The 26883-nt window shown below is 46.0% G+C and overlaps 1 protein-coding gene across 1 annotated transcript in view; it reads left to right on the top strand.

Annotated features, from left to right (window-relative positions):
• The window catches only part of LOC121537603 (tubulin-specific chaperone cofactor E-like protein), a 97452-nt gene that overhangs the window by 61884 nt on the left and 8685 nt on the right, over positions 1-26883 (top strand). The window contains exons 15-28 of the mRNA XM_045206979.1: positions 3752-4328; positions 9241-9851; positions 10775-11345; positions 11606-12065; positions 12126-12276; positions 13009-13326; positions 13471-13687; positions 14176-14375; positions 16942-17322; positions 17655-17813; positions 17953-18077; positions 23705-23985; positions 24674-24784; positions 25119-25321. Of these exons, the coding sequence (XP_045062914.1) occupies positions 3752-4328; positions 9241-9851; positions 10775-11345; positions 11606-12065; positions 12126-12276; positions 13009-13326; positions 13471-13687; positions 14176-14375; positions 16942-17322; positions 17655-17813; positions 17953-18077; positions 23705-23985; positions 24674-24784; positions 25119-25321 (4365 nt within the window). The remainder of the gene's footprint in view (positions 1-3751; positions 4329-9240; positions 9852-10774; positions 11346-11605; positions 12066-12125; positions 12277-13008; positions 13327-13470; positions 13688-14175; positions 14376-16941; positions 17323-17654; positions 17814-17952; positions 18078-23704; positions 23986-24673; positions 24785-25118; positions 25322-26883) is intronic.

Raw genomic sequence — 26883 nt, 5'->3', positions numbered from 1 at the left:
CACACTTAACCAGCATTTCAACCACAGCATTCTGCAGCGATACGCCATCCCATCTGGTATGGGCTTAGTGGGAATATCATTTGTTTTTCAACAGGACAATGACCCAACACACCTCCAGGCTGTGTAAGGTCCTTTTTTACCAAGAAGGAGAGTGACGGAGTTCTGCATCAGATGACCTGGCCTCCACAATCCCCCAACCTCAACCCAATTGAGATGGTTTGGGATGAGTCGGACGGCAGAGTGAAGGAAAAGCAGCCAACAAGTGCTCAGCATATGTGGGAACTCCTTCAAGACTGTTGGAAAAGCATTCCATGTGAAGCTGGTTGAGAGAATGCCAAGAGTGTGCAATGCTGTCATCAAGGCAAAGGGTGGCTATTTGAAGAATCTCAAATATAAAATATATTTATATTTGTTTAACACTTATTTGGTTACTACATGATTACATTTGTATTATTTCATAGTTTTGATATCTTCACTATTATTCTACAATGTAGAAAATAGTTAAAATAAAGAAAAACTCTTGAATGAGTAGGTGTGTCCAAACCTTTGACTGGTACTGTATTTCAGAAATGTTAGGGCTTTTTGTATAGTTTTCTAATGTTGGTGGGGCATATAACCTTGTTTTAATGTTACTCTTGAATCACAATTATCAATAAAATTGTTTTTCTTGAGTGTACCTTTAACAGAGCTGAGATTTACCTCAAAGTGCATTCACCCTATTGCTTGCACCTATCCAGTTGTTTCAGATCTACACAAGTGCCTAGGAAGACCATGTTAGGATTTGCTTCTGGCCCAATAAGCACCTGGGATATCCCTTATTGGGACGGTGGTTAGGGCATTCGTCATTGGTGCTTGTGGCCTGGGTTCGTGACCTGCTAGGGGAGTCACACTACTCTCACATTATTAACAATATATGTTAATGTCATTATTTGGCAACATTTACAACACCCGTAACTGATCTAATAAAAATGTGTTTCTCAATGAAAGATGGGAATCTGTAGGATTACCCCTTGACCACAAATTATGACCACATTTCTATTACCTCTCATAAATTATCAGTATTTATTAATTCTATATAGCTGAGTGAAACCGACGTCAAAGTGCTGCTAACAGTTTAGCTTCCTCCACTGTCCGACAGCTCCATACTGGGCTCGAATCAGTGATCCTCTGATCGCAAACACACCTGACCGGCCTCCTTGACAACGTGCCAACGGTTTGAGCCGCCCAAAAGGTACCTCATGGATGGCTCCATCCGCAACTTTTCAAGCTAGCTGTGGAATAAGCTTAAGGCACGTTCTTAACTCCGTCCGTTACATGAGCATCTCTCCATCGTCTTCTTGAAATGCACTTTGAAGTAAATCTCAGCTCTATTTAAAGTGCACTCAAGAAAAACTGTTTCATTGATCATAGTGATTCAGGAGTAACATTAAAACCGGGTAAAATGCCCCACCAACATTAGACCCCTATATAGAAAGCCCTAACATTGCTGAAATAAGTACATCAAATCAATTATGAGAGAATATTCAGATTAACTGATAACTGACACAGACATGGTGGCGTAGCAGAAACATCAGAATGCCGTGAACCAAGAGGTTGGGAGTTCAAATCCGAGGTGAGGACATGCTGAATAATAATGACTGTATAATTGAAAATGCTCAATATAATCAGTATGTCAAATAAGTAAGTTGAAAGCACTGTGTGTCCCGAACATTGTCTACAGTCGTGGTCAAAAGTTTTGAGAATGACACAAGTATTGGTCTTCACAAAGTTTGCTGCTTCAGTGTTTTTAGATATTTTTGTCAGATGTTGTATAATTACAAGCATTCCATAAGTGTCTTTTATTAAGGCTTTTATTGACAATTACATTAAGTTTATGCAAAGAGTCAATATTTGCAGTGTTCACCCTTCTTTTTCAAGACCTCTGCAATCCGCCCTGGCATGCTGTCAATTAACTTCTGGGCCACATCCTGACTGATGGCAGCCCATTCTTGCATAATCAATGCTTGGAGTTTGTCAGAATTTGTGGGTTTTTGTTTGTCCACCCGCCTCTTGAGGATTGACCACAAGTTCTCAATGGGATTAAGGTCTGTGGAGTTTCCTGGCCATGGACCCAAAATGTCAATGTTTTGTTCCCTGAGCCACTTAGTTATCACTTTTGCCTTATGGCAAGGTGCTCCATCATGCTGGAAAAGGCATTGTTCGTCACCAAACTGTTTTTGGATGTTTGGGAGAAGTTGCTCTCGGAGGATGTGTTGGTACCATTCTTTATTCATTGCTGTGTTCTTAGGCAAAACTGTGAGTGAGCCCACTCCCTTGTCTGAGAAGCAACCCCACACATGAATGGTCTCAGGATGCTTTACTGTTGGCATGACACAGGACTGATGGTAGCGTTCACCTTGTCCTCTCCGGACTAACTTTTTTCCGGATGCCCCAAACAATCGGAAAGGGGATTCATCAGAGAAAATGACTTTACCCCAGTCCTCAGCTGTCCAATCCCTGTACCTACTGCAGAATATTAGTCTGTCCCTGATGTTTTTCCTGGAGAGAAGTGGCTTCCTCGCTGCCCTTCTTGACACCAGGCCATCCTCCAAAAGTATTCGCCTCACTGCGCTTGCAGATGCACTCACACCTGCCTGCTACCATTCCTGAGCAAGCTCTGCACTGGTGGTGCCCCAATCCTGCAGCTGAATCAACATTAGGAGAGAGTCCTAGCGCTTGCTGGACTTTCTTGGGCGCCCTGATGCCTTCTTCACGTCAACTGAACCTCTCTCCTTGAAGTTCTTGATGATCCGATAAATGGTTGATTTAGGTGCAATCATACTAGCAGCAATATCCTTGCCTGTGAAGCCCTTTTTGTGCAACGCAATGATGACGGCACGTGTTTCCTTGCAGGTAACCATGGTTAACAGAGGAAGAACAATGATTTCAAGCACCACCCTCCTTTTAAAGCTTCCAGTCTGTTATTCTAACTCAATCAGCATGACAGAGTGATCTCTAGCCTTGTCCTCGTCAACACTCTCACCTGTGTTAATGAAATAATCACTGACATGATGTCAGCTGGTCCTTTTGTGGCAGGGCTGAAATGCAGTGGAAATGTTTTATTGGGGATTAAGTTAATTTTCATGGCAAAGAGGGACTTTGCAATTAATTGCAATTCATCTGATCACTCTTCATAACATTCTGGAGTATATGCAAATTGCCATCATAAAAACTGAGGCAGCAGACTTCGTGAAAATTAATATTTGTGTCATTCTCAAAACGTTTGACCACGACTATACAGAAAAATTGCTGTGAATGGATCAGTGGTTCACCAATCAGGGCCTTGATGGGCTCAGCAACAGTAACAAGGCGAGTTGTGTAATAAAACATTTTTGGGTGGTGAATGTTTCTTTGGGATCATCAGGTGATGTCCTGACAACTGACAACTGTTCCCATGAAACGTGTCTAGAACATTAATATAATATGTTCTGAGAACATTGCATCCATGTTCTGTGTAAATTATGTTTGACATGTAGGGAATGTTCGCCAAAACATGCTAAATAGGTTCTCAGGAGGTTTTTGCTAACATACATAAAATTTTCCCCTAACTAACGGAAAACTGGACACTCAAACATCTGAGGAACATTACAGGTAACATTACAAAAAAGTTATCTTTCTCTAGAATTTTAGCTGGGCTATCTCATCTAATATGGTGTTTACGTGGTACTGTACTCCATAATCCGCCCTGAATCTCCTACCTCTCCTTTTCCAGGTGGATGGACTGATGAAGACACTGCCAGTCCAACTCCAGCTAGGTGCAGTCAGGGTGTACCAGTCGGGCATGGCCGTCGCCCTGGAGACTGACTTCGGCCTCCTGGTGACCTATGATGGGCAGCACTACGCCTCCATTTCCCTGCCCAGCTCCTACTTCAACAACACATGCGGCCTGTGCGGTAACTATAACGACGACCCTGCCGATGACCCTGTGCTGCCCGACGGCTCGCTGGCCGAGAGCGTGGTGGAGCTGGGTGGCAGCTGGCGGGCGGAGGACGCTGACTGGCGCTGCACAGACGGCTGCGCCCAGAACTGCAGTATCTGTGACCCGTTGACCGAGGCATTCTACTTCCGCCCGGACTACTGTGGACTCATCAACAAGACGGACGGGCCTTTCAGGGACTGCAGGGCAGTGGTGGACCCAGCGGCCTTCGTCTATAGTTGTGTCTACGACATGTGCAGCAACAGGGACAACAATACCACCCTCTGTCAGGCCATCCAGGCCTACGCCTTAGCCTGCCAAGCCCTGGGGGTCACCATACGAACCTGGAGGTCACGCACCTTCTGTGGTGGGTGTTCTTCTGTCCCGATATGTATCTATATGTCGGGTAGAAATTGTTTTGTTTGGACATTTAAAGGGACTCATAGCTACCTATTCTTAAAATAAATATGTTACTTACTGTTTCTGTTAGGGATAGATCTAAATGTACCGGGGGGGAAGGGCTGGTCCAACTCAATGTGTCATAAAAATAAAATGCACCCCCCTCCCCAAAGTTGCAAATATTTTCACATGACCCTCCCCTTTTACCGTAAAATAAATTGAACACTCCCTCATAGAATTAACTCAAAATAATGTTTATGACCACAAAAACAATAACTTTGTTTATTAAAGTGGATATCAACTTTGCCACTTCAGCATGCTTTTGTGGCACAGTCGATGCCACGCAGGGCTACGGGCCAGAAAGTTGAGGGTTGGCCAACCACCACAGACGAGCTCACTCTCCCCGCCTGTTTCATTACACTACGATCAGAGCCGGCTGCAGACACTAATCAGCTAGGGGGAAATCTAATTTTCAACATTTTGATGCCATATTTATAGTTATATAAAATATATGCAATGAATTTTCCACCAACAGGCTTCTGTGCCAATGCACCACACAACCAATAAACAAAGCATACCGACTTTGGGCACTTCAATATCATGGTTTGCGTTTTTAACACCACAATAAATAGACTATGTCAATCTCGACAAACAGAAAATATATCCCTCCCTACCTTGTAGGCTTACCCAGTATTGAAGGCTTGGCTTGACAATCTCCGGATGCCATTAAACTTTTTGGTGTTTTGTAACAGATGTCTCTTTCCATTCATCAATTGGCCACTGCATTGATTGATTGATTTTATTTGTCAGTTAAAAAAATACATATATATGTAACAGTGTTGCTTCCGTCACTCTCCTCGCCCCTACCTGGGCTTGAACCAGGGACCCTCTGCACACATCGACAACAGTCACCCTCGAAGCACCGTTACCCGTCGCTCCACAAAAGCCGCAGCCCTTGCAGAGCAAGGGAAACAACTACTTCAAGGTCTCAGAGCGAGTGACGTCACCGATTGAAACGCTACTAGTGCGCACCGCTAACTAGCTAGCCATTTCACACCGGTTACATATACACAAAGATTTTTTTAAGTGACCGGGATTGCACAATAAAGTCGGGGACTTATTTCCATTGCGGTACCTATTTTTTTTACATAATTACATTTACAATTATACATAAATACAGAGATAGAGATGAATAAATGCTCAACCTCCAGATGAGTATGACGGGGGATTTTAAGGACAATTCTTACAACTTTGTTTGGCTGGTACCTTATTCTTTAGATGTTTGGGGCTGCTGGTGAACCATGATGTGCAGGCATAATCAAAGTGACACTGGACTAGCAAACTTGCCAGAGTCTTTAGGGTGTCTATTGCTAGGTTTCCATCCAATTGGCGACAGATTTTCATGCGAATATTCAAAAATCTTCATTAAAAAAAATGCAATTTCAGAGTTAGGAAAATTTGGCACCGGACAATATGACACGGACGATTTTAATATACTGTCACGCTCGTCGACAGATGTGGACCAAGGCGCAGCGTGATAGGCGTACATACTTTATTAAGTGTACACAACAAGAACCAAAACAACAAAACGATACGTGAAGTCCTAGGTCATAACACAAACCTTACGTGACAGAAGATCCCACCACGACTGGATCAAGCAGCGTGAAGAGGAGAGAGGATGGACTTGGGAGGAGAGGAGAGAGAGTCTGGCGAGAGGCATGGAGGCCATGTTCACGGGGGAGAGACAAGCCCCAAAAAAAATTAGGGGGGGGCTCACGCCGTGGACGACGAGGCAGCAGGAGGCCGCGATAGAGCGGTTCAGCCGGTTAGCAGAGGAGGCCGCCAGGTTACGGAGGCTATTGGTCACAAGGGAGAAGGAGAGTGTGGAGGCACGACGAGAGGAACTGGTTAGGCAGCAGAGGGAGCGGAGGTTTATGAGGAAACCCAGTCCCGCTCCTCGCACCAAGCAAGTGGTGTGTGTCACCAGTCCGGTCCGGCCCGTTCCTGATTCCCGCACAAGGCCAGTGGTGTGTGTTCCCAGCACAGTCAGGCCCGTTCCTGCTCCACGCACTAAGCCTGTGGTGCGCGTCGCCAGCCCGGTCCGGCCTGTTCCTGCTCCCCGCACCAAGCCAATGGTGCGCGTCGTCAGCCCGGTCCGGCCCGTTCCTGCTCCCCGCACCCAAGCCAGTGGTGCGGCGTCGTCAGCCCGGTCCGGCCCGTTCCTGCTCCCCGCACCCAAGCCAGTGGTGCGCGTCGTCAGCCCGGGTCTGGCCCGTTCCTGCTCCCCGCACCAAGCCAGTGGTGCGCGTCGTCAGCCCGGTCCGCCCGTTCCTGCTCCCCGCACCAAGCCAGTGGTGCGCGGCTCGTCAGTCCGCACGGTCCGTGCCTGTTCCACCGGTGCCTGGTCCGGCATCGGTCAGCTGCTCCACGCCGGAGCCAGAGCAATCCGCTCCACCGGTGTTCAGTCCAGCTCCGGCCAGCGGGGCCAGACCAGACCAGGGGCGCAACGGGGGGGTAGAGAGAGTGTGGTGGTCATGCCCGGAGCCGGATCTGCCTCCGAGGCGGAATGCCCACCCGGCCCCTACCCTCTTGTGTTTGGTTGGCGCGGTCGCAGTCCGCGCCTTTGGGTGGGGGGGTAGTGTCACGCCCTGGCTCTGGCGACTCTTAATTGTTGAGCAAGGGTGTGGATTTTCTATGTTTTGTTTGCTATGGTTTTCGTTCTAGATCGGTTAGATCTATGTTGGCCAGGGTGGTTCCCAATCAGAGGCTGTAGCTCGTTGTCTCTGATTGGGAACCATACTTAGGCAGCCTGTTTTCACTAGTCATTGTGGGATCTTGTTCCGAAAGGTTTGTGTTAACCTCGTTTGTTGTTTTGTTCGTGTGGTGTACTTCAATAAAATATGTACGTTTATCACGCTGCGCCTTGGTCCGCTTCATCTTATAACGATCGTGACATATACCTGACATTTGAGAACTGTTATGGACATCCATTTACATTCAGAGCCAACCTGGTGCAGCCAGCGCCATCAATAAACAAGGGATGTTGGCCAAATAAGCCACATTTACGTGTCCTTAAAAACAGCCTTTAACAAATTACAAAAACACTATTCCTTGTGTTTCGATGTGTAGCATATGCAAACCTTTATAGCTACTTTCCTAAAACAATAATTGTCCACCTCATGGTTCAGCTGTCAGAGATTTTAGGACTAAATGTATCAGGGCATTGCATGCAAAGGCCTATAAGCTTAGGTGTCCACTGTATGATAGTCATATTTTAATAAATATACATATATACAGTACCAGTGAAAAGTTTGGACACACCTACTCATTCAAGAGTTTTTTCTTTATTTTTACTATTTTCTACATTGTAAAATAATAGTGAAGACATCAAAACTAGGAAATAACACATATGGAAACATGTAGTAACCAAAAAAGTGTTAAACAAATCAAAATATATTTTATATTTGAGATTCTTCAAATAGCCACCCTTTGCCTCGATGACAGCTTTGCACACTCTTGGCATTCTCTCAGCTTCACCTGGAATGCTTTCCCAACAGTCTTGAAGGAGTTCCCACATATGCTGAGCACTTGTTGGCTGCTTTTTCTTCACTCTGCCATCTGACTCATCCCAAACCATCTCAATTGGGTTGAGGTCGGGGGATTGTGGAGGCCAGGTCATCTGATGCAGTACTCTATCACTCTCCTTCTTGGTAAAATAGCCCTTACACAGCCTCGAGGTGTGTTGGGTCATTGTCCTGTTGAAAAACAAATGATAGTCCCACTACGCCCAAACCAGATGAGATGGAGTATCGCTGCAGAATGCTGTGGTAGCCATGCTGGTTAAGTGTGCCTTGAATTCTAAATTAATCACAGACAGTGTCACCAGCAAAGCACCCCCACACCATAACACCTCCTCCTCCATGCTTTACGGTGGGAAATACACATGCAGAGATCATCCGTTCACCCACACCGCGTCTCACAAAGCCACGGCGGTTGGAACCAAAAATCTCAAATTTGGACTCCAGACCAAAGGACAGATTTCCACCAGTCTAATGTCCATTGCTAGTGGTTCTTGGCCCAAGCAAGTGTCTTCTTCTTATTGGTGTCCTTTAGTAATGGTTTGTTTGCAGCAATTTGACCATGAAGACCTGATTCACACAGTCTCCTCTGAACAGTTGATGTTGAGATGTGTCTGTTACTTGAACTCTGTGAATCATTTATTTGGGCTACAATTTCTGCAGCAGCAGTAACTCTGGGTCTTCCATTCCTGTGAAGGTCCTCATGAAGGAGAGTCATTTGTAAATTTTCGATCCAAATATTTTATACAAAGATAAGCACTATATTGTTAGATTATAGGAATAACTCTGGTAGGCCTGAAACAGTCTTCCTCACCTCAAGTTCAATTGTCAGTTGGAGCGCCGGGGCGTACTGCCTTCATAGTGTAGGCCTGCAGTAGCTAAAGCTTAATAATAGCCACACCATACCAAATCTTCACAAACATTTCTAAACTTTATTAGGGTAATATCAAAAATAAGTCAAGCCATTGTTTATAGGGAAAAAACGAGCAGAAGAGGGGAAAAACGCACTACCCCCCCCCCACCCGAAATACACACAACCCTATGCAAAAACAAAATAATGTTTGACAACCCTCCCACCATTAAATGTCTATCTGTCCCTAAGAGGTGGTTAATATTGCTTACTCCAAAAGCTGTTTTTATCTCTCGTCCCCCCCCACTACTATATCATAATGTAATGGCTATCCTAAGTTGAATGCACCAATTTGTAAGTCGCTCTGGATAAGAGCATCTTCTAAATGACTTAAATGTAAATTTATTATGATTTGTTATATACTGTAACATCCTCTTTCTCCTTTGATTGGCTGCCAGCCCTGACATGCCCTGAGTCCAGCCACTACCAGGTGTGCACCAGTGCCTGCGCCGCCTCGTGCTCGGACCTCACCTCCCACCTGTACTGCACCCACCCCTGCACAGAAGGCTGCAAGTGCGAACCGGGCTACGTGCTGAGTGGCAACCGCTGCGTCCGGCGCCAGGACTGCGGCTGCGAGCGTGAAGGCCTCTACTACCCACTCAACGACACTTTCTGGGCGGGCACCACTGGCGAGGACGGAGAGTGCACCCTGCGCTGCGTCTGTGGGCCCAACGGCAAAGTCTCCTGCTTCAACGATTCGTGTATAGAAGGCGAGGTGTGTGTGGCAGAGTTCGGCCTGTTGGGCTGTTACCCCCGCAGGGAGGGGGTGTGTTCTCTGGGCCAGAATGTTGTGACGGCCTCTTTCGACGGGGCCTCCATGCCCTTCCCGGACGACAGCTCCTACTACCTGCTGAGGTCATGTGGGCCAGCGCCGGCCAACGTGTCGGCTGTGGAGGTGAAGATGGGCCGGCGGCTGGTAAACAAGGGTCCGTCCTGGATGCGGCCCGTGGTGGTCAGGGTGGCCAACCTGGAGGTCCAGATGGGTGGATCGGACTTTGACATAGTGAAGGTCAGTATTATAGCCTGGTGCTCCAGGCACAGGAGGTTAGTGGCACCTTAATTGGGGAGGACGGGCTCATGGTAATGGCTGTAGTGGAATAAGTGGAATAGTATCAAACGCATGGTTTCCATTTTTTGTATGCCATTCCATTCGCTCCGTTACAGCCATTATTATGAGCAGTCCTCCCCTCAGCAGCCTCCACTGGACCCAGGGTAACTTCTGGACTAATAATCACTTTCAGTGGAGAAATTTCATTTAGCATTCTTTTACACCAGGAGTAGGCTAAATATGAGTCTGGGAAACTGGCCCTGAAAGTCTGTCATCATGAGATGAATACCTTTCTCATTGGGGGAAAGGAGTTCCAATGATGGGTCTTAAGGTTATTATGCTGGTGGTGGTGGGGAGATAGAAGGTCATTGGACAACTGTTGCTGCAAAACAACAAGTGGAAGACACAAGATTTGAGTTGACATATAAATACTCCCCTAGATTCATGCCAATTGGTTGATAGGAAGGCTAGTGATTATTGTAGGTTAATCAGCAACAGTGGTGGAATTGCCTTAGTGTGCCATGCTCATAGGCTGAACTTAATAGGTGAATGACATTCCACACGCTTGCTAATGGGAAAGGAGGAAGAGACGTGATGCTAAACTGATGAGGTAACATTACAACACTACCCTATAAATACCTGCTATGCTGACAAGGTATCATTATAACTACTACCATTTAAATACCTGCTATGCTGATGAGTGAGATAGGAAGCAATGTGAATTATGAGTTTACTAGATGAATGAAAAGATCCATTCAGACCAGCCTTACTTATTGAACTTTCGTAACTACATAACAGAGATAGCACTGCACTACATTACAGTGATTGAATGTTGCTGCTACTACCTCTCTATGAGATAATGTTATGATGTGTCTAAATCCCAGCTGAACGGTGAGCTGGTACTGTTGCCTTATGTCCACCCACTGGAGACCCTTATGATCTACCGCGCCCCGGGCAACGCTACCATTGTGGAGTCCAGCGGATTGGTCTCAGTCCGCTACACCCGCCAGGGCCTCCTCAACATCTCTCTCTCTACCCTCTTTTACAACGCCACCTGCGGACTGTGTGGCCTCTTCAACGGAAACGCCAGCGATGATCTCCGTCTGCCTGACGGCCGGCTGGCCGAATCTCCCGAACTTTTCACTGACGGCTGGCGGGCCATCGCCGACGACCTGACGTGCAATGGCGATTGCGACAACCTGTACCGCATGTGCGCGGACCTGCGGCTCTACCAGAGCCCATGGATGTGCGGCAACATCAACGACCCGGGGAACAGCTCCTTCCTGGCGTGCCATGGCGCCGTCAACCCCTCGCCGTTCTTCCGGAACTGCCTGTACAACATGTGCGTGCGGGAGGGAAACCGCTCAGTGCTCTGCTCTTCGCTGCAGGCGTATGCCTCGGCCTGTCAAGATGCCCAGATGGGCCTTGCTGCCTGGAGGAGTGCTACCAATTGCTGTGAGTTAGTCCACCGCCACCACCTTGGAGTGATGTTGAGTGATGGACTGATTATGTATTTTTCCTTTATGAACCAAACCTTGGCTCTGCTAATTCTGAATATCCCTTTCTCTTGTTTCTGTCTCTGTCTGTCCCGACCTCTCTCTCATTTTCTCTCACTCTCTTTTATTTTCTGTCACTGTCCCACTCTCTCTCTCTATATATTTGTATTTTACCCCAATCTCATCTCTCTCCCCCACACCTCTCTCTCCTTCTCGCAGCCTTGCCCTGTCCGGAGAACAGTCACTTCAACGAGTGCACCAGCGCTTGCCCGCTGACCTGCGCTGGCCTGGACGAGCCCAACGAGCTGTGCCCACTGCCCTGCCAGGAAGGCTGCCAGTGTGTGGAGGGCTTTGCGCTGCGTGACGGCCAGTGCGTGGCACGCAGCGACTGCGGCTGCATCAGCTCTGCAGGCCGGCAGCTGGCCACCAACCAGACCTTCTGGACCGACTGGGAGTGCCAGGAGCGCTGCTACTGCAACGGCTCAGACAACAGCATCTACTGCACGCTGGCGCCGTGCCCGAAGGATGAGTACTGCCAGGAGGGCCTTGAGGGCCTCTACTTCTGCCAGCCGCGCACCGAGGCGCTGTGCATTGCCGCTGGTTACAGCCACTTCCTGCCATTCGGCGGTGTGCCCTTCGAGCTGCAGAGTAGCTGTACCTTGAGGCTGGCTACAACGAGGTGCAACGGCGGGGTGGCGGGAGAGGAGGATATGGACCAGAGTGCCGCCACCCGACCCAGGATGAGCACCAGCGCCGACCTCCCTCTCTTCAAGCTGTCAGCCCGGAACGAGGAGCGGGACACGGGGCAAGCCATCTGGGTGAGGGGGTTCATCTTGGAAGTCTATGGCTATGAGATTGAGGTGTCTCGGAGCTACAAACACACCATCACGGTGAGTGTATTATGCACTTTTCACCTTTCCATCCTGAATTATACTGTACTGGCTCTGATATTTTCATCTCCCATTGTCCTTTTTAAGCACGATTCCAGAAACTATGGTGGATGCGCAACTAGGACAGCTCAGTAAAGTTTGGTTTGACTCGGCTCAGTTTGACTCAGTAGGGTGTAAAGGCTGGGGCACAGTCAGTCTTGTTAGACTTTATTAGGAAGAAACACCTGTGGTAACTAATGAAAACAGGCCAAGAATCTTACCAATGCTTTTCAGAGATTCCAATTGAAAAATGACAGGAGAAATGTGTTTTTACTATGTCTTGACACTTTTCATTTCAATGCATATTCATCCTTCCAGTGTGACTGATGTGTTGTGAATGTCACACAGACGTGTGAGGGAGAGTTATTTGTTAATCAAGCCAATAGAATAGCAGAGCAAAGAGTAAATTCCTCTTTGATTGGCTCAGGGCGGATCTTATTTAAATCGGCAACTTTTATCAGGCTGGATTGGGCTCAGAGGAACGGCTGACCTGAGCGACATTTGGAAAAGAATCATAAACCAACCCAAAGATCTGAGGAGAACCATAATACACACACTCGATCCTATACACTCACACTCGCTAGATATCACACACACACACACACACACACACACACACACACACACACACACACACACACACACACACACACACACAACAGCCAATACTCACTCTCCCATGCTCTCTCCCAGGTGAATAAGGAGCGTCTGTACCTGCCTCTGAAGCTGGGGCCGGGGAAGGTCCACATCTTCACCTTCGGCATGCAGCTGGTGGTGGAGACGGACTTTGGCCTGAAGGTTGCCTTCGACTGGAACACGCTGCTCCTGCTCACGCTGCCTCGACACCTCTACAACGCCACCTGCGGCCTGTGCCAGGGCATGCCACTTTCCTCTCCACCTGCCCTTACCACCAGCAACTGGGGCATGGCCTGGGCTGAGCGGGACACCTTCTGCCAGGTGGGATGCGGCGACTCGTGCCCACGTTGCGGGTTGGTAGAGAGAGGCCTCGGTGCCATCGACGCCCCTCTACTCGTCACAGACGCCTACGTGGAAGGCGGGGCCCACGATGGTGAGGGAGGAGGCATCAATGTTGATGGCGGGGGTTACACGGGAATCCGATTCCACCTGGGCGATGGGCTGTTTGTGGAGCCCGAGGCGGTGCGTCTGTGCGGGCTGATCAAGGACCGCGGCGGTGTGTTTGCGCGCTGCCACAGCAAGGTGGCGCCGGTGTTCTTCTACCAGAGCTGCCTGCAGGACACGTGCCTGGACAAGGGTGCCCCTGAGACCATTTGCAACTGGCTGCAGATCTACACCAGCACATGCCAGACCCAGGGGGTGCGCGTGTTAGGCTGGAGGAGTGACACACCCTGTGGTGAGTACAATAATAATTGAGGCATGAATCAAGTTGATTGAGTAGAGTAGAGTTGAGTTGAGTTTAATTCTCTCCAGCCCAGCTGGAGACTTATCTTACATGGGACTGCTCCTCAATAGTAATAATCTATTAGATAATAACAACTGATACTTTCACCAAGTTCTCAGTCATATTAGTAAAGGAGAGATGAATCACAAAGCAGCAGCTTTATGTTACACTCCTACACAATGACATACACTTTCACATGAATAACTAACTGATATTTTCATGTTTGTTCTTATCTATTCTGCATCTATTATTCCACTTTGCACCCAAACTGTAATCTGTCCAGAGAACCAATGCCAGGTAAATGAAAACATGTAATCATCATGTCTGTGTCTCAATCAAAGGCATCATATTCCCTATATAATGCTAGGGCACTACATAAGGAATAGGGTGCCATTTTAGACGCAACCCATATTTTCGTTACCCATTTTCTCCTTCACCAGTGCTGACGTGCCCAGCCAACAGCCACTACTCTGGCTGCATGTCCGTGTGCCAGCCGCAGTGCACCCCAGCCCACGGCCAGAGGGAGTGCACCCAGGACTGTGTGGAGGGCTGCCAGTGTGACCAGGGCTACGTCCTCAATGGCAAAGGTTGCATCCTGCCCCAGAACTGTGGCTGCTACAACGACGGCAAGTACTATGAGGTGAGTCAGTCACACAGACAGTAGTCTCTCTCCACAGACATTTATATACACGTGACAAGCTAGTTAGCTCGAGATTTCAATTATGTCTTGTGAAAGTACACAGACAGTTAAAGACGCACCACAGCTATTTTAGAACTTTTTCAGTTGAAAAGTAGGCCATTCAAGGAGTTGGTCTGATGGTGCCCTCTGATGTCATCGCCCCCCTTTGCTTGCGGGAACAATAGAGGAGCAATAGAGAACAAAATAGGAAATTAGGTGATATATGAGGTGAAAAGGAGACTGGGGTGCAACTAAACTAATAAATTGTCTGTTGGGTGAACTAAACACTATGGAGTGATATTCGGCATTTGAAATCCTCTCCTAGAGGTTTAAATATTGTAACATTGAACCGGCACACACTGTATATTTGAGTTAAGTGTAATAATTTTTTGTGGCAGTTGTTGCATCATATGCCATTACAGTTAGCACAACGTTCTGAGAACCATATGTTTCTTAGAGCTTGTGAGAGCGTGGTTGTCCTATGGTTATTTTGCATACATCCTTCCCATAACTTTCTGGGAATGGTTCAGGATAGTTGCTTGGCTTTTAAACATTCTCAGCGCATTTAAGGAACTTGACAAAAAAACATTATTGCCGTTTCATTACTTTAACAGAAAGTTTCCTAAAAGTTCAAACATTGTCACATTTTGACATTGGGAATAGTTGACATTGGGAATGTTCTCAAATTCTTCCAAGAACGTTAACAAAACAATGTTCTTCTGTGGGAATTTCAGTACTTCAGTGTAGAGTTTCCTACAGGTTTCCTCATGGTTCTATTTAAAGTAATGTTCTCAAATTGTTCCCGAGAACATTAAGAAAACTTTCCATAAAAACCACAAGAAAACCTTTGTAACGTTCAGAGAACGTTGAAAGAACATATACATTCCGTTCTCAGCATGTCCAGGCCCGTCTGAAGTTTGCCAATGACCATCTGGATGTAACTTAATGATGGTGTTGGAATCGTGCTTGGCCATGCAGTCATGAGTGAACAGGGAGTACAGGAGGGGACTGAGCACGCACCCCTGAGGGGCCCCCGTGTTGACGATCAGCGTGGCAGATGTGTTGTTACCGACCCTTACCACCTGAGGGCGGCCCGTCAGGAAGTCCAGGATCCAGTTGCAGAGGGAGGTGTTTAGTCCCAGGGTCCTTAGCTTAGTGATGAGCATTGAGGGCACTATGGTGTTGAACGCTAAGCTGTAGTCAATGAATAGCATTCTCACTTACGTGTTCCTTTTGTCCAGGTGGGAAAGGGCAGTGTGGAGTGCAATAGAGATTGCATAATCTGTGGATCTGTTGGGGCGGAATGCAAATTGGAGTGGGTCTAGGGTTTCTGGGATAATGGTGTTGATGTGAGCCATGACCAGCCTTTCAAAGCACTTCATGGCTACAGACGTGAGTGATATGGGTCTGTAGTCATTTAGGCAGGTTACCTTCGTGTTCTTGGGCACAGGGACTATGGTGGTCTGCTTGAAACATGTTGGTATTACAGACTCAGTCAGGGACAGGTTTAAAATGTCAGTGAAGACATTTGCCAGTTGGTCAGCGCATGCTCGGAAGAATCCCGGGAACATATTCAAGTCTGTGCTAGCAAAACAGTCCTGTAGCTTAGCATCTGCGTCATCTGACCACTTCTGTATTGAGCGAGTCACTGGTACTTCATGCTTTAGTTTTTCCCTAGTAAGCAGGAATCAGGAGGATAGAATTATGATCAGATTTGCCAAATGGAGGGCAAGGGAGAGCTTTGTACGTGTCTCTGTGTATTGTTTTGTTTTTATTATTATTATAATATTTTTTTTTTTTACTTAACACTTATTTTTCTTAAAACTGCATTGTTGGCTAAGGGCTTGTAAGTTAACATTTTACTGTTGTATTCGGCGCATGTGACAAATACAATTGATTTGATAATTTCCATTCTCAGAGGGTTAATAAAACCTCCCAGGAAACATAGCCACAGGATGTAGGGGTGCTGAGGGTGCTACAGCACCCCCTGAATAATCGTAATAAAAAAAAAGAATAATAGCGAAGACATCAAAACTATGAAATAACACATATGGAATCATGTAGTAACCAAAAAAGTGTTAAACAAATCAACATATTTGAGATTCTTCAAATAGCCAACCTTTGCCTTGATGACAGCTTTGCACACTCTTGATTTGTTTATCACCTTTTTGGTTACTACATGATTCCATATGTGTTATTTCATAGTTTTGATGTCTTCACTATTATTCTACAATGTAGAAAATAGTAAAAATAAAGAAAAACCCTTGAATGAGTAGGTGTTCTAAAACTTTTGATAGGTAGTGTATGTTGTGGAAAAAATATATTTTCACTAAAGTAGTGCCCTGGGCCTTTACTGGTCCTGTATTATCGGAGCAATATAGCCATCTGTAGCACAGGTTTATACAGGTAAAATCCCATTGTGATTGTAATCTATTTTGTGATCAAGGTAAGGCATTTAAAAAATATATTCTCAAAGGAGTTCATTAAGTTTGTTTCCTTCCCCTCCCCCTCACTCTCCCTCCTCCAGCCCAAACAACTGTTCTGGAACAGCGACTGCACCAAGCGCTGCCAGTGCATCGGCCGTAATCTCATCCAGTGTGACCCGCGCCGCTGCAAGGCCGAGGAGGAGTGCGCCCTGCGCCATGGTGTGCGCGGCTGCTTTCCCTTGCGCTCGCAGCACTGTGTGGCGTCCGGCGGCGGTGTCTTCAGGACCTTTGACGGTGCGTCCCTCCGCCTGCCTGCCTCCTGCTCCTTTGTGCTGTCCACCAACTGCCACAAGCTACCTGACCTCTCCTTTCAGCTCATCGCAAACTTCGACAAGTGGAGCACGCCCAACCTCACCACCATCTCCCATGCGTACCTCTATATTAACGAGGAGAATATCCTGATCTCCAGGAGCACCGTGAAGGTGATGGGGAGGGAGATTAATGGATTAATTAAAGGGTGGTTCGATGGATGGATGGATGGATGGATGGATGGATGGATGGATGGATGGATGAGTGCATGGCCGCAGGAAGATGTTTTGGGGTGGGGGTGCTGTCAATGGGGGAATTGTATGTTTGCATCACTTTAGCATCTGTTTATTTTGGAGAAAATACATTTGAAATGTGGGTGTTTTAATTAGTTTGAGGTTAGATGGTGAGTCATGTGTGTAGTTATATCATACAATTATTTGTGTGTGTACTTAAAAAGTCTGACCATGTGTGCATGAATCTCACAGCCTGTCCTCCCCCCAACCAGGTGAACGGCACGCCCGTGTCAGTGCCTTTCGTCACGGGCCTGACGCACGTCTCCACGTCGGAGGGCTTCCTGGTCATCGACACGCTGCAGGACATCCAGGTGCGCTACAACCGCTTCAACACGCTCAGCATCACTATGGGCCAGCGGCTGCAAGACAAGGTTTGTTGTTGTTTTCCCTTATGGTTGGAGAGCATTATGTAAGCATTATGTAGCACATTATATGGTTACTGTAAAGCATCTTTGGGTTTTAGAAAATAACTATGAGAGCTATAAAAGAGCATGTATTATTATTATTAAGGTGTGCGGCCTTTGCGGCAACTTCAACGGAGACCCCACTGACGACTACATCACCTCCCGCGGGAAGCCAGCTGTCAGCGCCCTGGAGCTGGCCCAGAGCTGGAAGACCAATGGCATGCAGAACAGGTGAGGGGGAGAGGAGCCATGGGGAAGGGGGGGCATGGGAGAGATAGACAGTTAGTGGATAAAGTGATAGTTCTATTTATATATAAATATATATATATATATATATATATATATATATACAGTGGGGCGGGCAAAAATTTAGTCAGCCACCAATTGTGCAAGTTCTCCCACTTAAAAAGATGAGAGAGGCCTGTAATTTTCATCATAGGTACGTCAACTATGACAGACAAATTGAGGAAAAAATCCAGAAAATCCCATTGTAGGATTTTTAATGAATTTATTTGCAAATTATGGTGGAAAATAAGTATTTGGTCACCTACAAAAAAGCAAGATTTCTGGCTCTCACAGACCTGTAACTTCTTCTTTAAGAGGCTCCTCTGTCCTCCACTCGTACCTGTATTAATGGCACCTGTTTGAACTTGTTATCAGTATAAAAGACACCTGTCCACAACCTCAAACAGTCACACTCCAAACTTCACAATGGCCAAGACCAAAGAGCTGTCAAAGGACACCAAAAACAAAATTGTAGACCTGCACCAGGCTGGGAAGACTGAAACTGCAACAGGTAAGCAGCTTGGTTTGAAGAAACCGAAATCAACTTGGGAGCAATTATTAGGAAATGGAAGACATACAAGACCACTGATAATCTCCCTCGATCTGGGGCTCCATGCAAGATCTCACCCCGTGGGGTCAAATTGATCAAAAGAACGGTGAACAAAAATCCCAGAACCACACGGGGGGACCTAGTGAATGACCCTGAGAGCTGGGACCACAAGTAACAAAGCCAACCATCAGTAACACACTACGCCGCCAGGGACTCAAATCCTGCAGTGCGAGACTGTGTCCCCCTGCTTAAGCCAGTACATGTCCAGGCCCGTCTGAAGTGCATTTGGATGATCCAGAAGAGGATTGGGAGAATGTCATATGGTCAGATGAAACCAAAATATAACTATTTTGGTAAAAACTCAACTTCGTCATGTTTGGAGGACAAAGAATGCTGAGTTGCATCCAAAGAACACCATACCTACTGTGAAGCATGGGGTTGGAAACATCATGCTTTGGGGCTTTTTTTCTGCAAAGGGACCAGGACGACTGATCCGTGTAAAGGAAAGAATGAATGGGGCCATGTATCGTGAGATTTTGAGTGAAACCCTCCTTCCATCAGCAAGGGCATTGAAATAAACGTGGCTGGGTCTTTCAGCATGACAATGATCCCAAACACACCGCCGGGCAACGAAGGAGTGGCTTCGTAGGCAGCATTTCAAGGTCCTGGAGTGGCCTAGCCAGTCTCCAGATCTCAACCCCATAGAAAATATTTGGAGGGAGTTGAAAGTCTTTGTTGCCCAGCGACAGCCCCAAAACATCACTGCTCTAGAGGAGATCTGCATGGAGGAATGGGCCAAAATACCAGCAACAGTGTGTGAAAACCTTGTGAAGACTTACAGAAAACGTTTGACCTGTGTCATTGCCAACAAAGGGTATATAACAAAGTATTGAGAAACTTTTATTATTGACCAAATACTTATTTTCCACCATCATATGCCAATAAATTCATAAAAATCCTACAATGTGATTTTCTGGATTTTTTTTTCTAATTTTGTCTGTCATAGTTGACGTGTACCTATGATGAAAATTACAGGCCTCTCTCATCTTATTAAGTGGGAGAACTTGCACAATTGGTGGCTGACTAAATACTTTTTTTCCCCACTGTATATATATATATATATATATATACACTGCTCAAAAAAATAAAGGGAACACTTAAACAACACAATGTAACTCCAAGTCAATCACACTTCTGTGAAATCAAACTGTCCACTTAGGAAGCAACACTGATTGACAATAAATTTCACATGCTGTTGTGCAAATGGAATAGACAACAGGTGGAAATTATAGGCAATTAGCAAGACACCCCCAATAAAGAAGTGGTTCTGCAGGTGGTGACCACAGACCACTTCTCAGTTCCTATGCTTCCTGGCTGATGTTTTGGTCACTTTTGAATGCTGGCGGTGCTTTCACTCTAGTGGTAGCATGAGACAGAGTCTACAACCCACACAAGTGGCTCAGGTAGTGCAGCTCATCCAGGATGGCACATCAATGCGAGCTGTGGCAAGAAGGTTTGCTGTGTCTGTCAGCGTAGTGTCCAGAGCATGGAGGCGCTTCCAGGAGACAGGCCAGTACATCAGGAAACGTGGAGGAGGCCGTAGGAGGGGGCAACAACCCAGCAGCAGGACCTCTACCTCCGCCTTTGTGCAAGGAGGAGCAGGAGGAGCACTGCCAGAGCCCTGCAAAATGACCTCCAGCAGGCCACAAATGTGCATGTGTCTGCTCAAACGGTCAGAAACAGACTCCATGAGGGTGGTATGAGGGCCCGACGTCCACAGGTGGGGGTTGTGCTTACAGCCCAACACCGTGCAGGACGTTTAGCATTTGCCAGAGAACACCAAGATTGGCAAATTCGCCACTGGCGCCCTGTGCTCTCGCAGGTTCACACTGAGCACAGGTGACAGACGTGACAGAGTCTGGAGACGCCGTGGAGAACGTTCTGCTGCCTGCAACATCCTCCAGCATGACCGGTTTGGCGGTGGGTCAGTCATGGTGTGGGGTGGCATTTCTTTGGGGGGCCGCACAGCCCTCCATGTGCTCGCCAGAGGTAGCCTGACTGCCATTAGGTACTGAGATGAGATCCTCAGACCCCTTGTGAGACCATATGCTGGTGCGGTTGGCCCTGGGTTCCTCCTAATGCAAGACAATGCTAGACCTCATGTGGCTGGAGTGTGTCAGCAGTTCCTGCAAGAGGAAGGCATTGATGCTATGGACTGGCCCGCCCGTTCCCCAGACCTGAATCCAATTGAGCACATCTGTGACATCATGTCTCGCTCCATCCACCAACGCCACGTTGCACCACAGACTGTCCAGGAGTTGGCGGATGCTTTAGTCCAGGTCTGGGAGGAGATCCCTCAGGAGACCATCCGCCACCTCATCAGGAGCATGCCCAGGCATTGTAGGGAGGTCATACAGGCACGTGGAGGCCACACACACTACTGAGCCTCATTTTGACTTGTTTTAAGGACATTACATCAAAGTTGGATCAGCCTGTAGTGTGGTTTTCCACTTTAATTTTGAGGGTGAATCCAAATCCAGACCTCCATGGTTTGATAAATTTGATTTCCATTGATAATTTTTGTGTGATTTTGTTGTCAGCACATTCAACTATGTAAAGAAAAAAGTATTTAATAAGATTATTTCATTCATTCAGATCTAGGATGTGTTGTTTAAGTGTTCCCTTTATTTTTTTGAGCAGTGTATATATGTATATATATATATATATATATACAGTGAAGGAAAACAGTATTTGATCCCCTGCTGATTTTGTACGTTTGCCCACTGACAAAGACATGATCAGTCTATAATTTTAATGGTAGGTTTATTTGAACAGTGAGAGACAGAATAACAACAAAAAAATCCAGAAGAACGCATGTAAAAATGTTATAAATTGATTTGCATTTTAATGAGGGAAATAAGTATTTGACCCCCTCTCAATCAGAAAGATTTTTGGCTCCCAGGTGTCTTTTATACAGGTAACGAGCTGAGATTAGGAGCACACTCTTAAAGGGAGTGCTCCTAATCTCAGCTTGTTACCTGTATAAAAGACACCTGTCCAAGAAGCAATCAATCAATCAGATTCCAAACTCTCCATCATGGCCAAGACCAAAGAGCTCTCCACAGATGTCAGGGACAAGATTGTAGACCTACACAAGGCTGGAATGGGCTACAAGACCATCGGCAGGGGATCAAATACTTTTTTCCCTCACTGTACATGTATATATATATACAGTACCAGTCAAAAGTTTGGACACACCTACTCATTCAAGGGTTTTTCTTTATTTTTCACTATTTTCTACATTGTAGAATAATAGTGAAGACATCAAAACTATGAAATAACACATATGGAATCATGTAGTAACCAACATTTTTTAAAACAAATCAAAATATATGTTATATTTGAGATTCTTCAAATAGCCACTCTTTGCACTGATGACAGCTTTGCACACTCTTGGCATTCTCTCAACCAGCTTCACCTGGAATGCTTTCCCAACAGTGTTGAAGGAGTTCCCACATATGCTGAGCACTTGTTGGCTGCTTTTCCTTCACTATGCTGTCTGACTCATTCCAAACCATCTCAATTGGGTTGAGGTTGTGGGATTTTGGAGGCCAGGTCATCTGATGCAGCACTCCATCACTCTCCTTCTTGGTAAAATAGCCCTTACACAGCCTAGAGGTTTGTTGAGTCATTGTCCTATTGAAAAACAAATGATAGTCCCACTAAGCCCAAACCAGATGCGATGGCGTATCACAGCAGAATGCTGTGGTAGCCATGCTGGTTAAGGTTGCCTTGAATTCTAAATTAATCACAGACAGTGTCACCAGCAAAGCACCCCCACACCATAACACCTACTCCTCCATGCTTTACGGTGGGAAATACACATGCGGAGATCATCCGTTCACCCACACCGTGTCTAACAAAGCCACGGCGGTTGGAACCAAAAATCTCAAATTTGGACTCCAGACCAAAGGACAAATGTCCATTGCTCGTGTTTCTTGGCCCAAGCAAGTCTCTTCTTCTTATTGGTGTCCTTTAGTAGTGGTTTCTTTGCAGCAATTTAACCATGAAGGCCTGATTCACACGGTCTCTATCTGAACATTAGATAGTGAGATGTGTCTGTTACTTGAACTCTGTGAAGCATTTATTTGGGCCGCAAATTCTGAGGCTGATAACTATAATGAACTTATCCTCTGCAGCAGAGGTAACTCTGGGTCTTCCATTCCTGTGGCGGTCCTCATGAGAGCCAGTTTCATCATAGCGCTTGATGGTTTTTGCGACTGCACTTGAAGAAACTTTAAAAGTTCTTGACATTTTCCAAATTGACTCACCTTCATGTTTTAATGTAATGATGGACTGTCGTTTCTCTTTGCTTATTTGAGCTGTTCTTGCCATAATATGGACTTGGTATTTTATCAAATACGTCTATCTTCTGTATACCCCCCTTACCTTGTCACAACACAACGGATTGGCTCAAACGCATTAAGAAGGAAAGAAATAACACAAATGTACTTTTAAGAAGGCAAACCTGTTAATTGAAATGCATTCCAGGTGACTACCTCATGAAGCTGGTTGAGAGAATGCCAAGAGTGTGCAAAGCTGTCATCAAGGCAAAGGATGGCTATTTGAAGAATCTCAAATATAAAATATATTTAGATTTGTTTGACACTTTTTTGGTTACTACATGATTACATATGTGTTATTTCATAGTTTTGATATCTTCACTGTTATTTCTACAATGTTGAAAAGAGTAAAAATAAAGAAAATCCCTTGAATGAGCAGGTGTTCTAAAACTTTTGACCGGTAGTGTATATATATTTTTACAAATATGGTGGTTTTGCTTCCTCCAAGCCATTAAAAAATGTGTTTGCTGGTTATTTAGTAACGTCCAGAATCTCCTAGGATTAATGGAGAATGTAGTGGTGCTAGTTGAAACATATTGTATCGTTGGTGCACTCAAAGCATGGATTGATCTGGCCAACTCTACCTCTACCTCCCATCTCTTCGCCCTCCCACACTACAGCTGTGATGAGACCCAGTATGTGGCACTGGCGCAGTCGTGTGAGAACACAGCCGTAATGGGCCTCCAGGTCGAGGAGGGGTGCCAGAAGCTCACCCAGATGAAGGGCTTCTTCCAGCCCTGCCACGGCCTGCTGGACCCTAGGCCCTTCTACCAGTCCTGCTACCTGGACGGTTGCTACAATCACCACAAGGCCCAGGTGTGCGGCTCGCTGGCTGCCTACGCCGAAGCCTGCCGCTCCCTGGGCAGGCTCACCACCAAGTGGATTGCCCAGGAAAATTGCTGTAAGGGCACGGTCATTGGGACAGTCATGGGGGCATGGCACCACTGGCAGGAGATAATTAATATGGAATATTCTGAGAACATGGTAACCACGTTCTGGGCAAGTTCTGTTTGAGGGAATGGTCTCTTGGAAACAGTCCTTACACATCACTGGAACATTCGCATGAAAAGATTAGGTAATGACCTAATGAGACTATAAATGGAACGTTCTCCAAAGTTGTGGGAATGTTTTTTTGTTAGCTGGGAGGTTTATGCAATTAAATTATCAGGTAGGACAGAAAACCAGCAGTACTCTGGATCTTGTAGGGTACGATTTGAAAACCCCTACTTTAAGGTAACATACAGTGGTCTGCAGGTCCTTGGAACATTATTGTTCTTACTACACATGCTACCAATGGGGGATGTAAAACACAAAACACTTTGTGCAATGGTTATGGCTTTCATTGTTACGCAGATGATACACAGTTAACTGAGGTGTAGCTGAGGGGTCAATTAATTACTTGGGTGTAGAGCCAAACTTGAGATACGTATGGGTAACTTGAGCTTAGAGGGAAATTTCAGGAAAATTTGAGTTACATTTCTCTAAAACATAGCATCAGGCTATTCAAGAATGACAGTTAGTTCAGTTGGGTTCTCATGGGTGAGTGTTAGTGGTGTGACAGCTAACATTGTTCCTGGATCTGTCTTTAGCAGAATGGATCTATGACCCTTGCGCAGGAGAGATCTGCACCAACAACACGTGTGAGCAGGAGAACGGGGGAGACATGTGTGGCTGCCCCGAGCTGCCCAACAACGCTGGTGGTGAGTGCGAGGGGGTGTGGAGTGGGGGAGTTGAGGGAAGGGGGATGAGCGAGGGGGGGAAGGTGTTGATTGTTAGGGCTAGACAAGCATAGAGAAAAATGTGTCCATCTCTACTGTATGTAGAAATGTAATTTTTTTTTATCTCAATCATTTATTTATCCTGCTCAGTCTCATTTTGATCAAACCTCTTACAATAAATAACTGTGTTGTGTTCACTAGGCATGAAATGGGAGTTAAACGTTTGAACACACACGACTTAAGCCCAAGTCTAGCAACTGTATACAAGGTAGCTACCGTATTCTTATGATTCTCAAGGTCTGTGTTTCCCCGCTAGGCGAGGATGACATCATCCAGGCGGAGGTGACGTGTAAGCACGCCCAGATGGAGGTGTCCATCTCCAAGTGTAAGCTCTTCCAGCTGGGTTTCGAGCGTGAGGACGTGAGGATTAACGACCAGTACTGCCCTGGCATTGAGGGAGAGGACTTCATCTCTTTTCACATCAACAACACCAAGGGCCATTGCGGCTCCATTGTACAGGTAATTAACCACAGATCTAAGGTCAGTGAATCATTTTTCAATTCGAACATTAATCATCAGCGCTGTGATAATATATCTGTCCCTGTATGAGTGGTCTCCTTCTCATAACGGACAGTGTGGCTCAATCGGATAGGTAGCCACAGATCTATAGTCAGATTATTATACCGTTAATCATAACTCTAATCATTAGGGGATGGAAAAATATCTGATCCTGGATCAGTGGTTAGAGTGCTACTTCCACCTACGGGTGGCGAACACATGCCTTAGGCTTGTGACTCATCCCCAAGGGCTGATAGGGCTCCATTTTCCTGGTGAGAAACTGCTATAATCCGTATAGCCAATAGGGTAGACCTGTCCTCCTACACTGCAAAAAGTGAAATCTAAGAAAGCCTAAATACACTACCGGTCAAAAGTTATAGAAAACCAACCTATATTGTAAAATAATAGCGAAGACATCAAAACTATGAAATAACACATTTGGAATCATGTAGTAACCAAAAAAGTGCTAAACAAATCAAACTATATTTTATATTTGAGATTCTTCAAATAGCCACCCTTTGCCTTGATGACAGCTTTGCACACTCTTGGCATTCTCTCATCCAGCTTCATGAGGTAGTCACTTCGAATGCATTTCAATTAACAGGTGTGCCTTCTTAAAAGTAAATTTGTAGAATTTATTTCCTTCTTAATGCGTTTGAGCCAATCAGTTGTGTTGTGACAAGGTAGGGTGGTACACAGAAGATAGCCCTATTTGGTAAAAGACCAGATCCATATTATGGCAAGAACAGCTCAAATAAGCAAAGAAAAACGACAGTCCATCATTACTTTAAGACATGAAGTTCAGTCAATACGGAACATTTCAAGAACTTTGAAAGTTTCTTAAAGTGCAGTCGCATGAGGCTGGCTCTCATGAGGACCGCCACAGGAATGGAAGACCCAGAGTTACCTCTGCTGCAGAGGATAAGTTCATTAGAGTTACCAGCCTCAGAAATTGCAGCCCAAATAAATGCTTCACAGTGTTCAAGTAACACATCTCAACATCAAATGTTCAGAGGAGATCGTGTGAATCAGGACTTCGTGGTCGAATTGCTGCAAAGAAACCACTAATTAAGGACACCAATAAGAAGAAAATAGACTTGCTTGGGCCAAGAAACACGAGCCATGGACATTAGACCGGTGGAAATGTGTCCTTTGGTCTGGAGTCCAAATTGAAGATTTTTGGTTCCAACCGCCGTATCTTTGTGAGACACGGTGTGGGTGAACGGATAATCTCCGCATGTGTATTTACCACCGCAAAGCATGGAGGAGGAGGTGTTATGGTGTGGGGGTCTGATTTATTTAGAATTTAAGGCATTCTGCAGCGAAACGCCATCCCATCTGGTTTGGGTATAGTGGGACCACCATTTGTTTTTCATCAGGACAATCACCTCCAGGCTGTGTAAGGGCTATTTTACCAAGAAGGAGAGTGATGGAGTGCTGCTTCATATGATCTGGCCTCCACAATCCCCCGACCTCATCCAAATTGAGATGGTTTGGGATGAGTCTCATCGCAGAGTGAAGGA

This window comes from Coregonus clupeaformis, chromosome 24 (assembly GCF_020615455.1).
Source record: "Coregonus clupeaformis isolate EN_2021a chromosome 24, ASM2061545v1, whole genome shotgun sequence".
NCBI lineage: Eukaryota > Metazoa > Chordata > Actinopteri > Salmoniformes > Salmonidae > Coregonus > Coregonus clupeaformis.
Note: the sequence above shows the minus strand (reverse complement) of the source record. Positions and strands in the feature narration are given on the sequence as shown.